This window comes from Poecilia latipinna, unplaced genomic scaffold, assembly GCF_001443285.1.
Source record: "Poecilia latipinna isolate Pla-1442-1.1 unplaced genomic scaffold, P_latipinna-1.0 Scaffold3931, whole genome shotgun sequence".
Classification (NCBI taxonomy): domain Eukaryota; kingdom Metazoa; phylum Chordata; class Actinopteri; order Cyprinodontiformes; family Poeciliidae; genus Poecilia; species Poecilia latipinna.
The window spans coordinates 427-26,592 of NW_015116547.1; the positions used below are offsets into that span (position 1 = coordinate 427).

At 37.4% G+C, this 26,166-nt stretch overlaps 1 protein-coding gene and 1 long non-coding RNA gene across 3 annotated transcripts; one reads left to right on the forward strand and one right to left on the reverse strand.

Annotated features, from left to right (window-relative positions):
• Positions 1-240: 240 nt before the first annotated feature.
• LOC106941908 (uncharacterized) lies at positions 241-2,621 on the reverse strand. Its single transcript, XR_001423484.1, has 3 exons — positions 2,524-2,621; positions 1,287-1,396; positions 241-306 (listed from the first exon to the last, which is right to left on the reverse strand). It is a non-coding gene; the product is annotated as an uncharacterized LOC106941908 (long non-coding RNA).
• Positions 2,622-2,633: 12 nt separating this feature from the next.
• Positions 2,634-25,933, forward strand: LOC106941907 (DNA repair protein XRCC4-like). 2 transcript variants are annotated; one of them, XM_015025059.1, is made up of 8 exons: positions 2,634-2,701; positions 8,536-8,688; positions 9,466-9,662; positions 17,378-17,544; positions 18,398-18,562; positions 18,781-18,848; positions 21,471-21,603; positions 22,552-25,933. In XM_015025059.1, exons 2-7 carry the CDS (start codon positions 8,556-8,558, stop codon positions 21,593-21,595), a joined length of 855 nt encoding a protein of 284 aa, XP_014880545.1. In that variant the 5' UTR covers positions 2,634-2,701; positions 8,536-8,555; the 3' UTR covers positions 21,596-21,603; positions 22,552-25,933. The 2 variants fall into 2 exon arrangements, with proteins under 2 accessions (XP_014880545.1, XP_014880544.1); XM_015025058.1 differs by having other exon boundaries at positions 2,683-2,795.
• The last annotated feature ends 233 nt before the right edge of the window (positions 25,934-26,166 follow it).

The window sequence follows — 26,166 nt, forward strand, 5'->3', positions numbered from 1 at the left end:
TGAAAAACAGACAGGCACAGAGTCGCTTTAAGTACACTGTGAAAATTTCAATTAGTCATGTTTTGGAGTGTTGGTCCAGCGTTTCATAAGATCTAATATCAGGAAAGGTGTCTCCCAGATAATCTTAGAAGACTTCTTGTTTTTCTTTACCGACAAGCTTTGTAGAGATGCTGATTTCATTATACAGCAACATTTGACGCAACCTGATGACCAAAATACATTAACTATGATAATATTCTAATTTAATGAGAGGCATTAATAACATGCTTACCTATTCTGGCACATTTCCAGAAAATTCCTAGGAGTCTATAACACAAAATAAAAGAAAACATTTAAAAAACAATCATTAACATTTCCTGAAATCTAGTACTTTATAAACTTTAATAAATATTGAGAGCAGAAGTTGTGATAATCTTTGTCACCCTCACTCCATAAAATAAAAAAAATAAAATAAAATAAAAAGAAAACCAGGAAGGCTGCCATTCTAGTAAAGTATGGTGGATATTAGGATGTCTTCCAATATTTATTGACTAATAAGTAAATATCTAGTGCACAGTCAGAACAGCACATTTTAGAAAAAAGTCTTTTACTATTACACGGATATAAACAAAAAGAATATTGCCATATGATCATATTTAAAGATTTATAGCATCTCCATTCATCAAAGAGCAGCACAAAATACCTCATTCCATTCACACAAGAAATTACAAATCCTTCCATCTGCCACCCTTCCTGTTATGTGTTTGTCTAGAGAAATGCCTCTCCCTTCATCAGTGCTGTGTGAGTCAGTGAATGAGTTCAGCTTTGGCCACATATGGACTGTGCCAGGTTTATTAAACAAGTGAATCACAGAGTTTGCACATGAAACAACAATGAGCTTATGATTATTAAAATGTGTTCTTATGCTTCCAGACCCCAGAGACAAGAGAGAGGCTTTTTAATAAGTGTAAACAACTTTCAATGGCCACAGTGCATTACAAAAAATGATTATGTGAATAAGAATGAACTAGTAGTTTAAAACCAATCACTTTGTAGTGAATAAGCGCTTGGATAAATGAGCAATAATTGGCCTTGATCATATACAAGAAGATGTAAAGACAAAGCATGATAGACCCAAGCCAATGGCAACTCTTCCTGACAGTGTGTTGATTATGCAGCTTGAAATTATTGCCATCAATAATGGCAATAATTCTGAAAAACAGAAAATTATTTCTTTTTCTTTTCTTTTACAACCAGAGAATCTGAAACATGTCAGATGATTTTTTTTTTAATCTGTCGGATCATACCCGGTTTTATTCTTGTCCAACAGGCTGGGAGCGAGCGCTCTGATGTAGGCACAGGTACAGATCAGCAGGAGAATCACGGTTAGCAGTGACTGGAAGTTGAAAATGGCTGACTGTAAAATAAAAAAAACAAATACATATTTGACACAAAGTTCTGCTCAGTTAAGACGTATAGAGAAATACATCTAATTTCTTTTCATTTGGTTATAAAATGATCACATTTCATAACCATGAAATGATCACATTTCATAACCAAATATCAAACGTCTGACTTTTTTCTCGCATGTTTATTAAAGCTTTCAAAAATGTGAATGGTGCACTTTGTTGTTATTTAGTTATTGCTCAGGTTTTACAAATCCGATCACCTTTAATACATATGTCACTACCAGGAGGTCTGTGGTTTGTACTCCAACTCATGACTTTGTTACTGGCCTCATCACTTCTGAAAAAAGTAGGTTTTTTATGTGCTACTATGGGCTGGACGTTTAGGAAAGACGCCGAGAAAATCTTTATTATTTCTTATATTCCGGTTTGTGACATCATCTGTGCTAAATACTGACTTCTCTCACAAGTTAAAAAATAGTCTTAGTTGATGATTTTATATGCTAAAAAAAAAATGAAAAACGAGCAAAAACAACAATTCAACCACTTTCATGATTACATGCTTAGCTAGTCTACCAAATGATAGTTTATGACAGCTACAGCCTTATTACCACCCTACTATATATATTTATGAAAAAATCTAACTTTTAATATAAACATCAATTGGAAGTTTGTAAAAGAAGGCTGTTAGAAAGATTAACATGCCTCCCTGCTTATCCAGTTAAAACAAATCTCTCTAGTGAACCTAGTTAAATAAGTGTGTTCGGTCATTATAAACTGCCACGCTACAGAGCCAGATGCTGCAAGTGGTCCAGCTACGTGGCACACCTTCAAAAAACATTATGGTTTGCATCGTTTACAGCAACGTACGGGTCTTTAAACGGTGACACATAAGCTATCTCATGTGATAATACGGCTACGTTCGCAATGTATCCATTTTCGAAAACACCACAGCGGAGTTTGCTAAATCTTTAGCCGATTTTAGCAACTCAGTTTGTTGGGTTAGCATAAACTGCATGTCTGCTAGCAGCATGCCACGCAGCTTCCAACTGACGGACAACAAAAGCAGACTTGGATTTTAAAAGACATAACTGCACTATAAATTAAGATGTTGCTAATAAAATGAAAACAATCTTACCATTTTGATAGCAATCAAAGCCACATCACACTTCCTGTCTTTTGGAATTTACGTAGTATCACTAGTGAGGACGTCTCTTACGTAAACACGTATCGAACTGCGTAACACCTTACGCTGTTTGGTGATTGGCTAAGAGCAAATGGCAGAACGACTTGAAGGGAGAAGCCGAGCTGTCAATGTAAGTGTGCAATGATTAGCCAGTGTTTTTCTTTTTCAAAACTTAAGCGTTTGGACGTGGCAGCAATTAACCTGTACCCGTAAGTTTTAAAACAGTAGGTATTTCTGTCCGAAGAGAACATTATCTTGAAAACATATAAGCAAGCATAGTGTGCAGCAGTCAACTATGCACGCTGTTAATGCTTTTCCTGCACTATAAAATACTACTAAAGTCCTGTGGTAAACTGATAAATCCTTTAATACAGCAACAATAGAACCAGGAAGTTGTTATTACATTATGAGTTTTTGTTTGTTTGTTTGTTTACAAATATAAATACCTTTTTTTTCCCTTTAGAAGAATATGACAGAAATATAGTACCATGCTAAAGTATTTGTACCCCTTGGACTCTGTGACTCTGCTCGTGATAATCAAGCCATTACCACGAACTTGTGGTATTGCATTGTGATTTTATGTCATAAACCAATAAAAATGTAAAACCTAATTAAGAAGCATAATGAAGAATGATACATGTCTCCCTCCATCCCCAAAAATTTTGTAAGTTGCCTCTCCGAGAGCCACATTTAGCTGCATTTGGTATATGTTTTGATCAGCATTGGACATTTAGAGGTAGAATTATATGCCCATTCTCTTGCAGAATTGTGAAACTTGGTGAAATTACACCAAGTTTGGTGAATTTGTATTTTAAAAAATATATATATTTCCACAAAACATAAATTGGATTTTGGCTGTGCCATTCTATCATTCAAATCTGTTTTAATTCAAACAGTATTGTAATTTTGGAAATTTTTTTTGTCTTGATTTTATTCTAAGTTTACCCTATCCTATCCATGGCAGATAGGATAGGGTAAATATAAAAGTCAGTTGGGACTTTTATATCAATTGGGACTTTTATATAGTCCCAATTGACTATCCATAGTCTGATCATCTTTGAGTATCTTCCCTGTCCCTGTAGAACAACAAATTCAATGCAGTTCAATTAAACTCAATAATATATTTTTTTTAATCCTAAAGGAATTGAATATCATTATAACTCATACAAGTTTATTTAAAGACATCCGATCTAGCTCTTGTAGATTTCATGTCTGCGGGCAGGAAGGATCTCCTGTAGCAGTAGGGGTTCTGAATAATGCTCAGATTGAAGACATCCTGTGGTTGCATAAAAATGTCATAAAGAGGATGCAGGGTTATCTGTAATGTTCTTTATATAATGAAAAATCCACCTTTGCACAATCAAAATGAAATTTAATTACACATTCATATTGAAATACATTACATAGTAAAATATATTGTAGTTTGTAGTTTAGTATGACAAATTGGAAAATAGTTCAAGGGATGTGAATACATTTGTATGCCAGTTCCTGAGCCCTGAGTTTATTGTTTGTTTGGTCATCTATGTTTCCATTTAACATTTTGTGAACCATTTTGGTAGCTGCTCTATCACTTATTTAATCCTTCTTAGCAAAGAGTAAAGTAGATTTTTAAAACTGTATTTGTGAGTTGATTGGAATAATACAATTTTGTTGACTCTTTTTTTGTTAAACATTTTGTATACTTAACAGTTACAATTCTTATTTATTTAATCCAGTTATTTCCAATACAGTCCAATATCTCCCAGATTCAGATTCATTTTTTTTGCACTATAATATCCAAGTAAAACTTAAATTAACCATAATATTTTGCACTTATAAAGGTTTCTATGCTATTGTCTCATGATGACGTAAAGATAGGGTTTTGTGGTTCACTTTTCATTTAACATTTTCGCAATGAAGTCTCCTCCCTTGAACAAACCACATGCCATCTTGATTGCATTTAGACCATGTTTTGTAAATCCCAATTGACATTTCCTTCCCAGACACTCCTAGAGTGCGCTTCGCGCAAGGAAATCTGTCACATTGTAAACCACACATAAATAATGTTTTAGAAATTTCACTGATGGGATTCAAGCCTAAACAGGCCCACATTCTTCATGATGCCTTTCGGTTTTATAATTTACAGTATGCTGACTGCTTTAGGTCCTTGCGCTGTTGTCAAATCAAGGTCCAACGTAGTACCACTATGTGCAGTGCATGCTAAGTTTGATCACACACAGCGAACACCCCTGGCCTGATGGCAATTTGTAGTATGAAGCTAACTTGGAACCATGTGTCTAAGCAGTCCAGACTGAGATTGTTTCTATCAGGATGGCAAAAGCAGGAAACATTTCTAAGACCAAAGTAATGGTTGAGAGGAGAACAGATCTAAATGGCTGACTTTTGATAGCTTGATGCCAAAGAAAGCTGGTAGTTTATTTAATTGTGAAGTAAACTGTGTTAGTTCTTTTTTTTTTGGTAAGTTACTAGTTTTGTTGTTGATCAAAATGACCTGTTGCTAGTGGTGCACCGATTGCAGATTTTGGACCAATCCCCCCAAGATCTGCCATCAGTCGGAAAATCAAGATTCATTAAGTGTCACTCTTGTTAACGCAGACAAAACTCTAGTTTGTCTACCTGTCTGTTGCTACATCCGCTGTCACTCATGAACAAGACACCAAAATACTTGAACTCTTTCGCTTTAGGCAAAGACTGATCCCAGATATGGAGAAAGCAGCTTGGTTTAAAAAAAAAAAAAGAAATATGGTAATAAACAGCTGTGCTTCAGATTTCTTGATTTAGTTGCATATTAAAATCAAAAGATTATATATATATATATAAGCACTAATCACTTAAATTATTAGCTTATGCAACCTGTTGACTGTAGATCAACATCAAATTACAGATATTAAAAAATAATACCATAAAGTTTTCAAGAATTTCAACAGTGTCAGAATGGTACTGTATAGGAAAGACTAAGATAAAAGCTAAGTGTCCTGGTGTTTTTTTGTTGATGATTTATTTGCTTCAAAGTTTGTATCGGAAGGTCTAGCATCTGAACAGATGCTGACAGTAAGACTGAAGAATTGGCTTTGATGGTTTTGCACGACTATCCATCCCTGACAGACAGACAGACAGACAGACAGACAGACAGACAGACAGACAGTCAGTGCTGGTTATTTAATGGAAGTGTCCTTCTGTCATTAGCACAGGGTCGTCGCTCCCTCACAACAGATGTTACAGTAACTAATGAGTAGCTGGGTTTACTTTATGAGGTTAAAATTGATGCCTTTAGCAACGTCATTTGTTCAGCTACGCCCCTTCTTAAAGCACAAAGGGTCATCCTTAATCTGTTCTGTGTTACATTTTTACATGTACTCAAGTTTTGGTGTTTCTGTGTGTGTGTGTGTGTGTGTGTGTGTGTGTGTGTGTGTGTGTGTGTGTGTAGGAGATACATAGGTACTTTTATGTTATCGTTTCAAATTGCATTACTTTGAATGACATTGATATTGAAACTGGAGCTCTTGCTTGGTTTTTCTGCTTGGTTTTTCTGGGCTGCAGTTGTCAGCATGTATTAACTCAGGGATGATTTGAGAAGAAACAAAGTCACTCAGTCGAGGTGTTAATTTTGCCTCCAATTTCAATTGAGTAACAAAAAGGCTTAAATTCTTACTGCCACCTTTTTGGTGATATCATAGCACAACTGTGTGGAAATAGGTAGATATTTACAACATTATACTTGGTGTTTTTACAATATAATCTATATCATCTATCTGTATTAACTTTGTGGACAAATCTTTGATTAAATAGTGTACATGAAGCATGGCTAACAATGGCTTGCAGTAACTACTTAGCAGTAAAATGCTCATCATGTCATTGCATAATTCAACGTGGCCAATCATTGACTTTTCTCCCCCAAATTGTTCAGCTTTCTTAACTGCTCGTTTAGTTGGCATTTTCCTTCCCTCTCCACACTCTTTTCCCTGTGTTTAAGAAGGGAAGCTGTCTAATTCACCACTCACTACTTGTGGAACTTATAATTACATGTTTAGGATTGACTATTCACAATCAAGTAAAAGTTTCTTAAAAGGTTCGAACAGAGCACAACATGTACATCTTGACAACTAAGTAGCCTTTTTAGGCACAGACTTAGACTATATTGTAACCCTGTGAACAGTTTAGGTCTTAGCTGTAGAAAGACAGCTGTTTCTAGCTGGAGCCCTCACTTTAACTGCAGCCATGAGTCAGGCAGCAAAGACATTAGCCAGAGGGTTATGTGGCTCAGGCTGTTTATCACCGTGGCACTGGCAAATAACAATTCAGTTTCACAGCAGGAAGCTCTTTAACATGAGTGGGTCCCACTGGTTTGAACTTCCTCGTAATAGTCTGACATAACTTTGGATGCATAATCTAAGCTTTTCACAAAATTACAAAACAAACAAAAATAATAAATAAACTTTCCAAAACCAAAATATAATTAGGACTTTTTATGATCTTTAAATCTGTGTCAGTGTTTTCACTGAGTATTTCTGGGTCAGGAAGCTTACAAAGCTGATCATACTCTTAAGTTGACATGTCCACATGTTTTTGGGAGTCCATGAGATGCCGCTTAGATGAGTGGCGGTGAAATATTAGAAGTGTTTGCATATATAATAAATTAATACTCTGAATGCACTACCTACCTACCTGAGGTTTAATAGTTGTGTATTTTCCTTTTAACAGCGTGTGATTATCTTGCTGATAATAAGCAACACACATTCCCACAAAAAAAAAAAAAAAAAAGAAAGAGAGAAAAAATCTGCCAAAACCTGTTAATATCCATGTGGTCCTACTGACTCAGAAATACCCCCACCGAAGACACACACAAGGAGCCTTGCTCCCCAAAGCCAAGAAGGAAAACAATGGAGCACAGTGATTCATCTGGTAGATTGATAACCCTACAACGCTCTTAGGGTTTTTTTCAAATTAGATCCTAGGACCTCCTTTAAAAGGCCAACAAAGTAAGCTGACCACATGAAAGGGAGCTGTTGTTTTATACATTTAGAATAATACAGTTTTACATAGAAACATGGCTTCATGCTTCCACCAAAACTCAGTTTATGCCACCAGAAATTAACATTCACAGGCACCTCGGCCTCCCCGCCTGCATTTTACCAGACTGGATTTTATATTCCCGTTTGGTTAGGCATTTCAGATATTTCTGGTCGAGCCTGGAGCAAACGGTCGACCACCAGGCTCTCACCCACAACGCTCCCTCCCACCCCCGACAGTCCAGGCTCTTGGGGGATCCCCTGGTCTGCTTAGTCTGGGAAAGGTTTCGTCTGTTATTGTGATCTGCAATTCATCAAGGTCATTGAGCCACTGCAGTCTGAGGCCATAGTTCTCAACCGGAAAAAGGTTGATTGCTCTCTTCAGATGGTGGTCAGTCTCTGCCTTAGGTGGAAGATTTAAAGTATGCTGGTGTCTTTTTCACTGGTGGTGGTAGGATGAAGTGCTGCTGAATGGATGAGGACTTTGAATGCCATAACATGGGTGCAGCTCTGATCTAACGAACTAAGGCAAAAAGCCAAACTTTAAATTTATTGCTGAGTCTATGGTTTGACTCTCAGCTCTTGCCATGAGGAACAAGAATCCAGACACAAGTAGCGAAATGAGGATGAAGAACTCAACCGTTTGGGGAGAACTTCAAGTATAGCGTCTTCTCTCCATCATCAGAAGGAGCTGGTCTAAGTAATTCTGGCGTCTGATTAGGATGCCCTTTGGGGACATTCACTGAACGGGAGTCCTGGGGAAGACCAAGTACCTGCTGGAGGCACTTTGAATGTTGTTGTAGCCTGGAAACATCTTTGCATTCCCCAGAAGGAGCTGGAGAATGTTCCTGGGTGGAATACCTGAATTTTCTGATCTCTGATAAGAAGAAAACAGAAGATGAATGCATGGAGTTTTGTTTAGGATTTGTAAATACCTCTTTTTGATATTCTGCAGGCATTAAGGTTATATGAGACATGAGTGGCACGGTGCAGCAGATTACTCTGAATCCAGGCATCCCCTACTTCCTAAGAGTTGACTGGGCTGTGGACCTGGGTGCTGGATTCACACTAGCTCTCACTGACGGAAGCTCAGCGTGGATCGGAGAAGGTAAGGACTTTATATTTGAAAACTGTATCCAGATTATTAACAAAAAGATACTCCAATGAGTCAGTGGTAGAAAATGACTTTGTCAGCAGGTGTACCATTCACCAGGCTGTCCACAGCACCTGGTTGACCCCATCTCATAATGTCATGACTGTTCTGATTGCTTAACCTGAGGGACAGCGGGGACCTTGTTTCATTATTCTTCTTTACTCCTATACTGTGCAGCTTACAGGTGTAGAAACTATATTAAACTCTACAAGGGTTGTCTTTGTCAATACAAGCCAACGCTAATGTGAATGTGTGTACACATGCAACGACGTATTTGTGTGTATGTGTGGGTCTGTGGTTATGTGTGTATGGGAATATGTGTTCTCTTAAAGGACACCTGGAACATAACTACTCCATAGCTTTTTTTTTCTGTCCATCTGCAGAGCTGACAGGTAGAGATAGAATTGTAACAGCTATGTGTGGGCTCCTGGGTTGTCAATGTTTCTGTGTTTTATGTGTTAATTGGGACCTTCAAGCCAGCATTAGCAGCTGTGCAACAACTGATGACATCCCCCCTTAGTTTCTCTGCATGCTTCCTTTAAAACCTGCTTTCACGTGCACTCTTGTTACTGCTTAATTAATGTTTACAGTTTTTCTTGCAATCGTCTGTGAACTCCAAGTTCCATGCTTCATTTCCATGCATGTATGAAATAAAGGCAACATAAAAGTAAAAAAAAAAAAAAAAAAAGCCTTTCAAGAGTGTAATTGTTTGACTAGTGATTGTTTTATCAGTTTCAGAGGATGAGGTGACAAGAGAAGCCAATGAGATGGGAGTCATAAGGGAGAAATATGTTGAAGATCTTCTTCAAGCTCTAACAAAAGGTGAAGAAAGAGTGGGAGGAAAACAAAATGGGAAAGAGGAATATTCTTTTTGCCTCTCTTTGGATCACAATCTTCTTTCATATCAGAAGATCTGCAACAACATTTTGGTGAGAATGTCTTTCAGTATTTATTTGTTTCCAAAACATTCTACCAGAATTCATTAGCATTTTTTTTTACTTGCAATGATGACTAATTAACATAATTAACTGTGACAAAAAAGGCAAGAAATAAAATATCTTTATATACTTTACAAGACATTTCACCAGAAACAATAGTTGGATTCAGCTCGACCTTTATTAATGGAGCATATACTATGTACATTCTGCAAACAAATGTTGCCCAGATCTGACTTTTTTTTTGTTTGTTTGTTTTGACCGACCTAACAACACAAATCATTAAAAGGTGACATACTTGCAAATTTGTGTTGGAGGAGACACTGTTAGTGGAGTTAATCACTTTGCTCACATGCACTTCAGAATCTGTGCTCACAGAGAGAAATATACTGCGCAAACAGTTACTTCCATAACGACAACATGGTCCATTAATTCCTCTGCCATGGATCAGATCTCTGCAAAATAAGCATGAAGTCTTGCAGTGTGAACGTAGTCTTCCTCATTAAGTTGATTGAGAAAAATCCTCTTCCCTCCACACTTAATGGCACCCCCTGGTTAAAATTAAAATAAATACTTCAGTGTATTCTATGCTGTCAGGAAATAAGCTTATTTTATAAATAAGGAATAACATGTAATCTTTAATTTAAGAAAATGTGTTTATTATTAAAAAAAAAAAACCTTTCATTGACTGGCAGGTCACTCAGCTGGTTTATATCCCGAAACGCTCCACTGCTGCCTGATTTGCTGGTACTGGTTTTGAGTTTTTTTGGATTAAAATGTATCAGTGCTTTTGAACGCCATAACATTACGTCCTGTTATCACCGTTCCCTGAGGATAAATGCCTCTAATGACAAACAACAAAAATAGAAAGGAAGCTTTTATTTATTTTTTTTTATGGTGGGGGCCGTTTTAAAGATAAGGTTTATTGCCTCCCAACATTATAGTGGAGTTATAAAGGTTTTGCTGCCCACAGGAAACTGAAAAAAAGTCACAAACTGTAACTTTACAAATAACATCTGTCTTGCCATTAATCGAAACATAATGAGATGGCTACATTAAGAAAAAGTGGTAACGTAAAATATTTCCAACAGCCACTGTTAAATCCGGAAAATGTTCAAAAAGCATAAGCTAACCCCTTTTCTACGGCTCTGGAGGATTACTCACTGCAACTGACATGTTTGATGAAGAGCAGCTCCGGATTCTCTCTGTTGATTTTCATGTCATTCTTCTAACCTAGGGGTGCTTTTGCCTTTAGGGAGCAGGTCAGTAATGGTCTGTGGGCACTGCTCAAAAGAAGATGATCACAGAAAGAGGGCCAGAAGGTTAGGAACACAGTACAGACCATAAAACCTTGATTTACGAACAGGGCTGTCCTGTCTTACACATCGGCTGATCAGCGACCTTTTCTACCTCGGTTAATGTGTTTCTGATTTTTCTCATATGGATGGGGATGTGTTACATGATAAGCAATAGCGAAGAAAATCTGAACAATCTGAATTAGTCTGGATGATACGATGACTGAAATCTTAATATAAAATAAAGCGACGCTGCAGTAATAGCATGTCTTGGACTCACAAACTTTAGCTGTGTGGGCAGCACCATAAGAGAAACATGTTGACGTCTGCTTCAGATAAAGATTTTGAAACCATCTCAGACACAACTCCACATTACAAAATCTTCTAAACTCGGTGTGCCAGGAAAGAAACGTATTCATTCCAAAGCTGACTATAGAATTTGATGTTGAATATTAAATTATAGTTGACCTGATCTGATTAATCAAATAAATGAGACTGAAATAAATTCAGCCTTGATGGGGTCTAGCATTTTTGTAATTTAATTATATGACAGGGAATAATAATGGCATTAAAGTTAGTCATGATCTAAGGCCTTAATTTAGAAGCTTGCTCAGCTATTTTAGTGCAATGACAGAAAAGAAAATCAAGGAATCAAAAGTGTGACTAAGTCAGAGGTGGGCAATCCTGGTCCTGGAGGGCCGGTGTCCTGCAACTCTTAATGTCTCCCTTGTCCAACACACTTGAATCCAACAGCTGAATCACCTCCTACGTTCGGTCAGGTTCTCCAGAGTCCTGCTAACTACCTCATTATTTGACTCGGGTCTGTTGAAGTAGAGACGCATCTAAAAGTTACAGGAGACCGGCCCTCCAGGCCTGGAGTTGCCCACCCCTGGACTAAGTCAAATACACATCTCAGCCACAACATTAATTGGTACAGTCAGTGACATTGCTCTCTTTCTTGAATTGCAGTGTTTTATTATCAAATACCTCCACTCCGGTATTCAAATTGATGTGTCAGACTTGTGATACAGCAAAACATGTCACCAGCTTGCCCCTTCACTTGCAGGCAATCCTCTTGCAGAACAATGGTATGCAAAACTGCTTGGAATAGTTCAAATAATACAACAAAGCTTTAAATCTGCAGCTGGTCTCCAAACTCATCAGATACAAATCTAATGTGGTCTGATAACATCTGTGGTAAGCAAACCCCAATCCAAAAGGACCCCACCCTACAACCCACAGGGCTCAAACAATCTGTTGCTAACACCCCATCCCCCAGAAACCGCTGGGGAATCTGCAGATCTTTATTGTGCATCTCTGGATGGGCGTATTGATGAGGCTAAAAGTGCAACCTTCACAATATTAACCCGGTGTTCATAATGGTCTGAGTTACTGTTACACCCTCTGGACACAAATGGAAATAAGTCATGAGCATAAAGAGATAAGAACTTTATTTCTTGGCTGGCTGCTGGAAGACCTTGGGATTCCTCTGGAGGAGCTGATTATATATTTTTATAAGATGTAAATCCAATCTTGCATTGCATTTATTCACTGATTAAATATAATAGATAATTAAATAAATAAATATAATATTAAATAAAAATAGCAGCTGGAAATGAATACAACATGTTAAACAATTCTTTCTTTCAACCTGAAGAAATCCCAGCAGAAATTATTATTTTTATTTTAGGTATTATAGTTGGATGCAGTTAGTCATCGTGGCACCTGTAAACGGACCTGGGTCTCCTTTTCCAATGGCACGTTACCGGAGTGGATAGGGTGATGTGTAAGTGATGCGACTTAGCCTTGGATTCCTTTCAACACTTTCAGCCGAAACCAATTTTATTGGGATTAAATTTTTTAATTTGAATGAACACTCATCTAAGCACGAGCAAAAACAAAACAAAACAAGAGGCGGTAACTAACTTGTCAGCAACCAACATCTTTAAACTCAGACTCCTCACTGAAGGAAGTATTTTGCCCTACTACCTGCTCTTGAGAAAGTCCTGTCTGGTAGCTTGTTTTGCTGTTTCTGTGAAAGTTTGCATTATCAAGACTGGACTGATTGTCGCCCCTCACTTCCTGCTCTTTGTCTGGCGTCACGCCCCCTCACAGTAGATCAGGGCACTGAGAAGACAAGCTGATTTCAGCTTCTTTGCCCACGTTTCCCGTACCAAGTAGCCGTGCCAAAGCTTGAATACTGTCTTATCGTCATGAGAAGCTCCAGGTCTCCCACTCACTTGTCCTGTTTGGTAGACACAATAGCTATTTAAAGACTGAAACTATATATAAGATATATGTTTGACAATGTACTTTCTCAAACTACAACAATGTTTATGCTTTGAAATAGCTCAGCATAGTTTAAAAAATTATTTAAAACAAAAAATGCATTTTTGTTCAGCCCTGATAATGTGATGGATCCCTTTTTTCAGTTTTTTGGGGGTATGTCTCCCCTAGCAAATATAGCCTCTGAATTTATTGGCTGTTCTTTGCAACAAAAGAACTCAAGCCCAGACAGATTGTTTGGAAAGCACATAATAATAGTTTTAACCACATATTTTCAATCTCAATTGGATTTATGTCTGTATTTTGTACACTTATAATACATGAATAAGCTTTAATCCCAAGCATAAAATTATAATTCTTGTTTTATGTTTAGGGCTATTGTCCTGCTGAAAGATGAATCTCCCCTGCGGTCTTTTTTTGTATACCAGTTCTCCTTGTCTACATTTGGCTCTATCCATCTAACCATTAACCCGGAACAGTTTTTGTGTCCTTGCTAAACATCAACCCCACAACATGCTGTAGCCACCACCATATTTCACTGTAAGATATGCTTAGAGCAATGTGCAGTGGTAGTTTTAAGTTCCACACAGAGTTTTGTAAATGCCTGTTTCAGTCAGTCTGTATGCAAATATTTAGGCCAACTTTTTTTTGTTTTTTTTGTTTATTCATATAAATCATTCAATATAATCAATGGTCAACGCTGATATTATTTGAAAGCCAAAAGGTTTAAGGGGAGATTATGGAGTGATGCCACAAAAATGCTTTTGATTAAAGGAAGATATAATCCTGAAAACAGTAACCCTAAATGTTGATTTAATTTTTTTAGTAGTATTGATGACAAACCCCTTGTTTTCCGTACTCACAGCATGTTACATTTTCACCAGAACAGTTGTGCTGCACAGCCATGTCAACATCTGACCTTTCGGTCTGACTGAGACAGACACACACAAATTTCCAGACCACACACTCTGAACCACACTGTAGATTTGAGAAACCAGACATTTTGATTTTAACACATTCTCCTAAATTATGCTATCCTACGAAAATATAATCGTACGGTATCTCAGACACACCAGGCGTGAAAAGCATTTAAGTTTTATTACTAAGTGACAATGCTGCTATTAATTTCTTATGTCTTTGTGTCAAAACTTGGAACATTCAGTGTTTTTTGTGAGATTTTTTATAAAGGTATGGAGGCAGAAATTGACAATATATTTGCTTCATTGTTGTTTCAGTTGAGAAAAAGAATGTGGCAGTGGGTTTTCCTTCACAGACAAAGAGTCTGACCTCCCACATCTTGGCAGAAGTTGGCAACAACATGCCATGTGACCTTTAACTTTCTGTGTCAGGAGAAACAAATTGAGTAAGGAAAAGTTGACAGAATATTCCACTCCACTCCTTACTTTTAAAGGAGCCAAAGTCAAACATACATTTACCTTGGCTTCTTTAAAATGCATTAATTACAATGTTTCAGTAATGGCAAGCAAACTGTTTGAATAGATTTGAGTATTTATAGATTGTTTAGCATATGTCTTCCTTTTTCTGTGCTATAAGAGTAAACCCTTGGTGATGTTAAGTGCTTGTGTTTACAGCTGTAGATCTTCTTAGAAAACCCAGAAGTTTAAGGATGGAGAAACATGCAACCGTTGGTATTTAAAAGTCAGCAGGAGCAGAATAAATAAACAACAGCTGAGGTTAGTCTAATGCTCATTCAGTAAACAAGAGTCTGACCTAGCAGAGGTTTAGATGTCTGTTTCTGGTGCATTCAGCTGGTTGAGTGTTGCTTGTAGAAGATTTAATGTCCAAACTCTGTCAGTATGCAGAGCAAAGGTTTACAAAGTTCCAGGCATTAGTTTGGATTAAAAGTTGTACTGCAAATGATGGGTATTAGCATTAACATTGTTCTTTGAAGTGTGGAAATATTTGTGTACTCAGCATGTCAGAGTTCACTTCTTTTCTAACATTCATATGTGGTTGATTTATTGTCATATGACCTTTCTTAGGTGGAGAGCATTGGAGAGATTTAGATCCAGATAGCAAGAAGTATAAGACGGGGTTGAAGAGAAGATGGATTGGAGGTTAGAGGAAGATCAAAGCTTCCACTAACCTTCACAAATTGGTAGCCTCCTAGTTTTTGCAAACAGATGGTAAAATGTATCCTCTCCCAGTCTACAAATTCATACGTCTTGGAATTTAACATAATCATGTGAATAGTACTGAAACTCGATATAACAACCTTTGTGCGCTCTTAGTGGGTGTCTCTCCCAAACTTGCCAAACTAAATAATCTTGCCACCCATCTACCGGATCACAGCTACATCAACATGCTGATGACTCATTAAGCTTCAAGTCACACTAAGTCCTTCCATGAGAGAACACTGCTCCGGCCATCTGAGACAACTTAATGTTACTGAACAAGCCTTAGTTCTTAGGATCATCCTCCATAAATTCTGGGTGGTCCTCTTCCTGTGCTCATCCTATCAAGCTTGTCAAGTCACGAGATGCAGGGAGTGGTCAATGCACAGCCATAGTGGCCAAGTGAAATCTACTTTCTCAAAAATGGTCATTTCTTCAGAGAAGCAAAGAATAAAAACTGGGAAAAAAACAACAGAAACTCGTAGTAGTTTTTAGATAACTATTGGTTTTAACGTTTTTCTTCTAAATTGTTGCACAGTTTAGAAATCATCAATAGGCATTGGAAAAAAGCAGACTGCTCTCTGGGTACTCCAGCATTCTCCCAGTTTAAAACAGAACTATTATTGGCTCCTCTAAGCTGCTCTTAGATGAGTGTTCATATGCATGGTGTCTCTGTGATAGACTAAGTTTAATGGGTGTTGTCCACATGTCGTCCAATGATCAATGGAGAAGGTCCCCAGCGCACTGGGATTGTTCAAGTGGCTATAGGGAATGAATGGATGACTGATTATTTGGTATAATTGCTCAGAGTCAGAAAAAAAAGAGATTACTTGAAGCAAACTTTGAAGCTGAAATGTTCTAGAATGTAATATAATATGTACAGGAAAAAGAAAATCTCTGAGGACAGGATGAACTCAGTTGTTAAAAGACACATTCAAGTTAATCAAAAGAGAGTAAAACAGATGTGTGGTCTGCAAGAAATGCATCAAACCAGGTCAAAAATGACAGCTATTTTGAAGATGGCGGCTTTATTACAGCGTTTCTTCGACTTCTGTACAGTTATAGATTTAGCACTGTATTGCCTTCTGGTTTTTCAGTGTACTATGTTCTGTGTGTGTATATCTGTGCGCGTGTGTGTGTGTGAGTGAAAATGCAGCTATGATTAGGGTGCCAACCAAATATGAAGAGCTGCTGTCAGTGATAAAATTGGCATTCTACATCAAATTGGTGGAAAACTCTAAATCTTTTTGTGTGCAGCATTTGCTTCTAAGTTCTTTCTCAGTGATTTCATGCCAAAACGAAAACCAAACGTGGGTTATTTTCTTGCGCCAGAAGGATGTGTTTAATTCTAAAGAGCTACTGAAAAGAAATAAGAAAGGGGAAATGTCTCACTTGCATAGTTTTACTGGTGAATCAATAAACCATCTGGCTTTTTTTCCCCAGACATAAGAAAACACCTCATTCTCAAACAGTCTCCCACTTCAGAGAAAATTTTATGCAATGTTTGTTGCACCACCAGAACTTCTCATGATGACAGAAAGGTGCAAATGCTTACTCACTTTTCACTGGTAGCTGATTTTTGGAAGCTAGATGAGGCCAGTTAACAGTTTTATGTGTCACTGTTAAGACTACAGTGCCAAGTGGACTTTCTTCAGGGTTTTTTCCAGACTACAAGAATCCACTTGTGTTTCAGTGTCAATGCGGTTATTTAGACCACGATCCATCTTGAGTTGTCAGTTGGCCTTGCTCAAAGGGATGGACGTGTTAGGCAATAAATCTGTCAATGCAAAGGAAGAGGGCTTGATAATTAAGGTCATTCTTTACTGCTGGGCCATTTGGTCACTAATAAATAATAAAGCCAGAGAACCAGCAGAAAAATCTTCATTTTGTGCTGTTTTAGTACAAAAACACAAAAAGAACCTGATGCAATTGTTCTTCCTTACTTTTCGTCACCTTTTAATACTCTTCTTTCTTTTTTGTCTGGGTGTTCTAGATACACTTGGGCTCTGTGGAGCTTCAGCCAGCGCCAGACTCTGTGGAGCTCATCCGGGAGATGATCGGGAAGTCTCTGCAGCACAGAGCAGATCTGGAGACGGAAAACTCAAGACTCCTAGAGGAGAACTGTACACTGAGACAGGATCACCTGCGAATACTGAAAGAGTAAGAAGTTCAAGGGAAAAAGTCTGGGAAAATAATGAAAAATTGATCTGGTGTTAAGTATATTTCTTAAAGCTATGTTAGCATTTATTCATATCCATTGTTTTTTTTTTTTAACAAAAAAACCCAAATCTTTCCTCAAGTCTTTAATATCACACATCTTTGTTATTTATTAAACAAAGATTAAGTCAAAATTGAAAATCCAAACGTGAAAAACCAAATGCTTCCTGTGATCAACACGCTCTAAAAAAAGGAAAAGTATGTAAATATTTTTTATATATCATCCATTATTTTTTTTATCTTTACTTTTGACCTGAAATGTCACAAAGCATTGCTTTAAACTTTTAAGCCTGTATACTGGAATAATTTTGCTGGAAGATTGGCAGCTGTTAGACATGTAAACGTTTCTTGGATTCATGCTTTTTCCATCAATACTGTATGAAATTTGTTGTGGAATTTTGTACATTTGTGGTTACATTCATATAGTTACAGAATCCTCCAAAGACTCATTTTTTCTTATTTCTGTGCACACTCCTAAAGTTTGAAAACTGTGCACTTTCTTCGTTCCATGTGTTGGTTTTTCTAACATTTGGTTAATGCTTTGAGCTCTGTAACACATCAAAGAGAAACGTCACACCTTGTTTCCGTACATTGTGAAAAAGACAGAAGGGTTTTTTTTTTCTCTTTGTCTGCGGCACAAATTCAATCTCCCATTTCAGATCTGTTATGATATTCTTTAAAATTTAGGTCCCTGTAAACACCATCCCAAATATCAAATAAGAAGGCAAGTTAAAACACATTCTAGTTGTTTGTGTGTTCGCTTTCACATGGAGATACTGTATGTTTGTCCCAACAGGCTGGAGCAGCAGGTTAAGGATAAGGAGATGTTGGAAAAGGAAATGTATTCGCGTTTTGTCATGGTGTTAAATGAGAAGAAAGCGAAGATCAGAGGACTGCAAGAGACCGTCCGACTGCTCAGCCATGCTGATGAGCAGCAAAAAGAGGAAGAAAGAAGACAAAGGTTTAGCGATTATTTTGAAAAAGTTGCTATTTTTATGATAACAGTGAACCCACAAATTTGACATCCTACTACTTTTCCCCAATGTCTTATTTTGCTAAATGTTTGTGTATTAATGTTTTGGCATATTAACAGGCTAATTTTAATGAAGATGTATCCACTCATTATTTTTCTTTTTAACCTTGTACATTAAACTAAGCTCTTTTCTAAATTGCTCTCAGTGACGGTGAGGCCTCTCAGAGTGAAGACGGCGGACATCCCTCTCAGGAGCCGACTATTCTCATGAAAGGTCTGTTGGTTTTTGAAAAACGATGCATTAAAGTTATCACATTTTATCTAAATATAAATGTCAGACCCTGACAATTGTGGGGTTCATTTTTAGTGAGCCAACTGTACTGTTTTACCTTTAAATTCAATATAGTGCAGCCAGATATCTTCAGAAGTTACATAGTAAGCAGAGTATAACATAAGCATGTGAAGGCTTCAGACATTTCTTGAAGAGCATTAGTGAAAAAAAAAATCCACCACAAAGATCAAGGAACACAGAAGAAAGGTCATGAATAAAAATTTAGAAGTTTAAAGAAGGTTCAGGCTATAAAACGTAATTTCAAGGTTTTGAACGTTTGTTCAGTCAATCAACTGAAAATAGAAACCGTAAGACTCAACTGGCTCCAGATAACTCTGAAGGAGCTGTAGACAAAACATCTTATCATACACTGTCTTTTTATTCCACCTCATAATTAAGAGCTACTTTGTGTTTTTCTGATAAACCAAATCACTTCAAAATACACTTATGTTTGTTGCAATGTGACCAAGTAGAGAGTGAATACTTATGCAAGGCACCATGAAAGGACAGAGAGAACAAAAATTCTGAACTAGTCAAGCTCACTCCTATTACCAATATCCTCTCTCATGGGATATAGTAATGACGACAGCTCTTAGTGAAACTCTTAAAACTTAGCTCTCCCTCTGCAGATTTTACTGTCCAATAAACTGAGCAGTTAAAGGTAATTTAATATTCAAGCAGAGAGTTTGAGCAGGAACTTGAAAGCGGAGAATATACCCCCAGGTAGCTTAGTTCTGGGAAATACTTGTGAGTAAGTCTGCCATGATTGCTTCAACACGGGCAGCCGTGAGGTGGTCTTCCCCTTTCTGGATCATGCAGGGTAGCCATGTGACGTCATAAGCCCCCCCACCCGCCTTCCTGCTGCAGTTCTGCAGCCTGCTGGTGTCCTGCGCTTCCACTTTCTCTATAGCTGCATTCGTAATATGAGCCAAACTCTGGCTACTCAAAGAGAAATTAACATTGCAACACGTGTTGTGACTTCAACAAGCTGTGTTCTTTGGCTCTCCACTTTCTCTGTCACAGACACACCCGCGCGCACGGCCTCCTCCCAGGCATTTATTCACACACTTGGTTGTTCAGAGCCCTGGAGGAGTTTAAAGTCAATTTGCTGGATTTGCAGCTTGTCAGCAAGACCTCTGAGCACTTGTCTTTCTTTGTTAATGCTTTATTTCTTACATTATGTTTATACTTGTCTAACTTACAAATAAAAAAAAGATCAAATGGATTTTAAAATCTTCCCAACCAAGCCATTGATTCATAGCAATCTACACAAAGATGTTAAAAGTAAAGAAAAATTATCAGTGTTATTTCATTTCATTTCTTTGCACCATGTGAATCCCCATCCATTTAGCTGTCACCAAGCTTCCCTTGGATCAGACACACAACAGCAGGGCAGCCTGATGTTTTAGTGGCCTCTGATCCCCCCCAGACCCCCCCTTCTGACATGTTGGCCCCTGTTGACCTTTAGGCCCCAGGCTGTGTTTTCATGCTGTGCAGAGCTGGGGGTGGCTTTCTTTGACTCGCTCCCTCCAGGTTTAGCTTCTGATAGTGACAACACAGGAAGCATCACTCATATGAGGAGACTCAGAGATAACAGAGATAGAGAGAGAATGGAGAGGAAGGTGAAATCCAGTCTTACTCACGGACCGAGCTTCTTAGGAGGAGAACTGTAAAGAAAACTATTTTTTACTGATTTAACTGTAATGATGGCAGCTATAGTAGTTTTTTTCTTATCTCTAAATCAGGACAGAACAAGTGTTTTTTTTTGTTTTTGTTTTCTAAAACAGGTTCTCAATCTGGCAATCTCTGAATGAGAACAGGCTAGTGGCAGTGTTACAGGGCAAACAGGTGTGTTTGTCTCTGCATATGTAATCTATTGTGACCCGACCACTGAGGAATGTTAGATTTCTATTAATGATAAAGGTTGCAAAGTTGTCCCAGGTTGACAAGGGTTAACAAGATAACTATCCTGAACCAGCTACAAATGTGCCACAAGAGTCCCCAATTAGAAACAATTTTAAACCATGGGTAATACTTTTGCTTTACACATCACTTATTTATATTTTATATTTTAAGGTTGAAGTAATTTTGTGCTTTTAGATACCACAACGTGGAGTGCTTTGGAAATGTAGCTATACCGGCTTCAAAAGACTTCTGACTTCTGATTTCGGTTCATCTTCCAGCAGGACACACACAGGCCTAAACATACAGCTATAGATACAAACCATGTATTAAAAAGAAAATGTTGAATCTGTTCTGAAACAGCCTGTTCAGATGTTACAATGGCCCTGGCAACATCCGAACCTAAAACTGAGAGTTTATGGCAAGACTTGAAATTTTCAACCGTTAAACCTATGCCTCTATTTTGCCTCCACTCTATAGAAATGTACTACTTTATCTTGGTCTATTACATAAAACCTTCATAAAAGACATGAGGTATTTTTTGTAAGAAAGGTATCTTGAACTTTTGGAAGGCGCTGCATTTTTAAAATGTTCAGTTCTTTACAACTGTAGTTGGGACTTCAATGTTATCTGTGAGTACATGTGAGCTCTTTCTGTGTCCAGGTTGTAGTTTAGTGTCACAAGGCATCCCTATCCATCAAAGTTTTTCTGATGATGAAGAGATGAGAGAGAGACAGAAGAGACGGTTGCTTCATAATCCTAACACAGACTCCTCTGAAGAGCAATAACATCCATGGTGAGTTTTATTTACAGTGAATACTGTTTAATTGGCTTAGTTACTTTTCTTGGCAATCATGTCGATCAAAATAAAGTGATGGCATGAAAATGTAGAGAAGATGTTTTATTGCAAATGCTCAAGGAATCTTTCAATTCTTGATCAATTGAGAATAAAAATACTCAAAGTTTCATTAAAACAGTAACACAATTCTTTTAAGTGTATATTTAGAGGTAGTTAAAAAATAATTGCAGTGGAAGATATGCAGTCCTTCATTAAAATATTGTTTTTCCATGAATCTTGTTTATCGTGTTGAAAAAAATATTTTTTTTTTCTTTTAATACTAACTAAAACTAGTCCATAATTATTTTGCCAAATGTAACTGTTATATTAATCAATAGCCTTTTGTTTTTAAAATAGTCTCCATACTCCTCAGTATTTCTAGTTACACTTTCTCCAACTACAGCAAACTCATAATAACTTTTATCCTTCATTGCATCTGCCTGTGGCTGCCCATTAAATGAGTCAGACAATTGCAGCAGTGTGTGTGGTGTGGCCCAGTTCAGCTGAGCAGTGTGAAAGCAATAAGTTTCAAGCTCCATGCAAAAGCTTTCAGCCTTTTACTGCACCAAATTTTATTTATGGGATTTTTCTTCCTCTTTAAATGGATAACAAGGGTTTTCATGACAAAATGTATGATAGACCACTATAATTTATCCTAATTACACATCAAATTTACAGCACAGCACACAGCCTACAACAGTGTCAGCCAAGGATATAGATTCCCAGAGATCCTCCCGTCTTCTGTGCCAGATTTTTTTATTCACAAATGTGGAAGTAGCTTAGCTAGTCGCATAGCTAGTTTCTTTAAACTGATGATTTCCTGTATTCTTAAAACTCTGGTTGCTATTTCTGATCAATAAATCAAATTAGACATTTAAAGTTACCATCTTCTCTCTGACCCTCCAGACTGAACGTGAACACAGGCCCTTCACACATTCTCTGCAGTGTCTTTGGGAACTGTTTGTACTGCTGCAAATGAAATGGAAATGGCAGGTAATCTAGAAACAAATGATGTATGCAGTTTTTTATGATTTTGGTTTGGCTTGCTGCCTGCTACTACAATATTGCTGCCACTCAGGCTCTGCGCTGTTTAAGAATGAAGAATCAAGTTCAGAAAACTAACAAACAAAGGCTTCTTTGTGGGTTTTTTGTCCTGCTTTTCTTTTCTTTATTTCTTTATTTATTAAAAAAAGAATAAATGCAGTATGTTGCATTTAAACACTGTAAACTAGCACTTTGTCAAATGTCATTTGAACTTAATCTTTCTTCTTGTTTTTACAAGCCCTTTTATTGTCTGGAAATGTATGACCAAAGCCACCCGGTTGTCTCCACGGAGTGACTGAGGTGATGTTGTTTCTCATTGTCTTAATTTCCACGCTTTGTGTTTTAACTCAGCTACCAGCTTTGGTAACTGAGTTACTGTACTTGCATCTTTACATTGGGGCCAATGCACCACCCTTCAGGTTCTTTATCTCACCATTCTGCCTTTGGCTTTTAGATCCTCTTGCAGTCTTTTGTCATTTTGATGATACCTTTTTGTCTGCTTAAATCCACGGGTGGCCGCCTGGTTAATCCTCCTGCAACACGTTCTTGCGGGTGCTGTAATCCCCACAAGAATGTTCCACTCTCTCCTCTGCACTCCGCATGAATTAGGTATTTTACAAAGGAAAGTGGAGAGCTGTGTCAGAGGTTAATTTACAGATGAGTGCAGTACAAGATGATGAGACAAAGTGGGGACAACGTGGAGGCCACTCTGAATATTTTGGTGGTTTTATTCTAAATTTTGCTTTATAGTTTGAATTCACATAACTTTTGTGTGCCACAGTGAAATCGACTAGAAGAAACATGCTTGAATTCTTGGAGGAGCTGGTGTGGCAGGTTGTTGTACTATCTTCACATATAGTTATAGTTAAAATATACAGTTTAGTTACAATGTTCTATATTGCAAGTCATGTAAAATACTTTAGGATTGCTGAGAAGATATTAAGTACAAATATCTTCTCAGCAAATTTAGCATTTGAAAACAACTTTTAAACCCCAATGGCGTCTTTCCAAGGGCAATCTATATCCTTCAACTGAACACGTGCTCATGCAGCTGGAGGGGTTAATGACGTTCGAGAAAAAGTAACGACGGCCGAGGCAGCCTCAAATTAAGCATCCAGTCACTTACTTATCATCGTCATTCACTTATTGAGTGCACCTGTAGAATTCCCATCATCCAGAGAAATGACAGGAGCCTTCCTGTTTTTCCTGCCACTGAGTTGCAATGAGACAGAGCCGTCTTTGTCTCGTGCTGGGCTGCTCAGGACTCACCGCTCTCCACCTTGCAGTGTAATGTCTGAAACAACTTGACCTCATACAAACAGTTCTTGAAAACTGAAAATGACAGCTCACTCACTAAGGTCTATCAACAGGACCACAAAGTATAAGAAATGCAAGCCGTTCCTTTATGGAGTTCATAATAGGCCAATTATCACAGTTATTGGTTTATATTGGAGTTAAAAATTTCCCCTTTTAAAATGTCAAATTTTTGTTGGACTGGATGTTTCTGCTTCTGTTACCTCCTGCTGGTTTTCTATACAGTGGTTTATCCTCAGCATCTTATTGTCTGAATCAGATTCTGTGTATTAACATATTTCTTAGCTCATAAGATATACACTGGTGCATATAAAATATGAGCATTTTGTGTGCAGATAAAGTGAATATCACTGTATTGTCTCATGAATATCCCCAAAACTCTTAAGTGTGCTTAGTTTCACAGTCTTGTTGTTATCCCTTTTGTATGTGGACCTTTTTCTACCATAAGTTTTTCCTTTACTTAACTTTCTTTAACAATACTTGAATAATGACTCTTGTAACATTTTTCTAATTTAGTAAAAAGGTTATGAGCCTTGGTCTCCGTGTGAAGGGCCATGGTGACTGTATAACCACTAGATATTCTCCTAGTCATAACACAGCTATAACATACTTTTCTATAACAATCTCATTTATTTAATTTCCACAGAAACTGAATTCTGGGTTTCAAGAGCTGTACCTTGAAATATATTACTCTGTCTGTGTAATACTAGTTTAATATCTCTGATAAATTAACTATTCAATGATAATCATTGTGATGCATCTGTAAGTAGAGTAGTGTCTCGGCTGCCCTCACACAAGTTGTCACTCATACTAAAACTAAAGACAGCACCATTCAAAGCTTCTTTTGTTGTTTGAATAACGTACAAATCCCCAATCATTTCCTTCTTGCTTCAATGGTTTTCAATAGCTAGTGGCAAAGAGTAACCCCCTCTGTTCCGATGGGCTCGTTAAGACATCCTTTTGATCAGCACAAATACCGAGCGGATTTTCTTATAGCTGTTGGTGCTAACCGATTGTCTAATTATTTGAATTAAACCAAAGATTAACCAGATTTGAAGAGCATAGAACATTAAGTATTTATAGAACATTCGATGAATACACACGCACAAGCAGATACACACACACACATACACACACACACACACACGAACGTGTGCAGGCAGAGAAATGTAGTGATCAGGAGCTTCAAGTGTCAGACAAAATTAAGGTTTTTTCTGTTAATCCACGTTTATAAGGAGTTCATTAAGTTTTTTTTTTTTAAAGAATTGCAACATTTGTGACATGAAAATGTGAAATATATGAGAACATTTTATGGCCAGTGATGTACAATAACAACTGAGCTTTTCTATGCAACCCAAGCCTAAACTTTATGCAGCTATTCAAAATGGTATTCAGAAAATTGGAGCTGAGAAATCCAAGACGATTTTCCACAGCTGACTTAATTTTCTCTCATGGCTGAGAATGGTTTACATCATTATCTTGACTTCCTCTTGGTCAAAGACCAAAGCATTATCAAGCTTATCCACAGTGTTCCTTGGTGTTGACTCATTGGCAGCTTGGCTTCAATAACTCAGTGTCTCACGCTGTCACCCTTGTCTGCAGTGTTTAACCTACAGTGAGAGAAACATTACTCAAGAAAGTTCTGCTGTACATTTTTAATATTTTGACTTATTGTCATGTTTATGTTTTTGCCAGGTTTTAGAGTTTTTTGCTTTATGTTGTTGCTGCCATCATTTTTACACATCTTCTCATTTTGATGATTGCTAAATGTGCAGTAATTATTGTATTGTGTTGTGCATTACAACAGTTTTTTTTCTTTTACTCACCCACTGTTGTTGCTCACATTTGCTCTGTTGAAGGATGTTTTGGAACAGTCTTGACATCTATTATTGCACTGTGACTGTAATAAAGTTAGTTTTCTAAGACTTTAGGCTTCTGAGTTTGCAGTAAGTTTCTTCTCCATATATCGAAGGCAAATATAGCTTTAAAGTGTTATGTGGAAAGGAGTGTGTCAGTAGCTTTCACACAGTTCCAAATATTTTGACACTTAGCTTTCAACTTCATTTTCTGAAATTACTTGCAGTCTCCAATGCACACATAGGTCAATAACAAGATTGGTCTATGTGTGGTTGGTTGGAGGATTACATTGCTCTAGTTGTGCCA

Bases quoted from the DNA above. Each gene is read 5' to 3' on its own strand.
- LOC106941907 (XM_015025059.1), top strand. From the start codon at position 8,556: ATGAGTGGCACGGTGCAGCAGATTACTCTGAATCCAGGCATCCCCTAC. The intron at 8,689-9,465 runs GTAAGGACTTTA...TTGTTTTATCAG, and splicing joins CTCAGCGTGGATCGGAGAAG to TTTCAGAGGATGAGGTGACA. The intron at 17,545-18,397 runs GTAAGAAGTTCA...TTGTCCCAACAG, and splicing joins CACCTGCGAATACTGAAAGA to GCTGGAGCAGCAGGTTAAGG.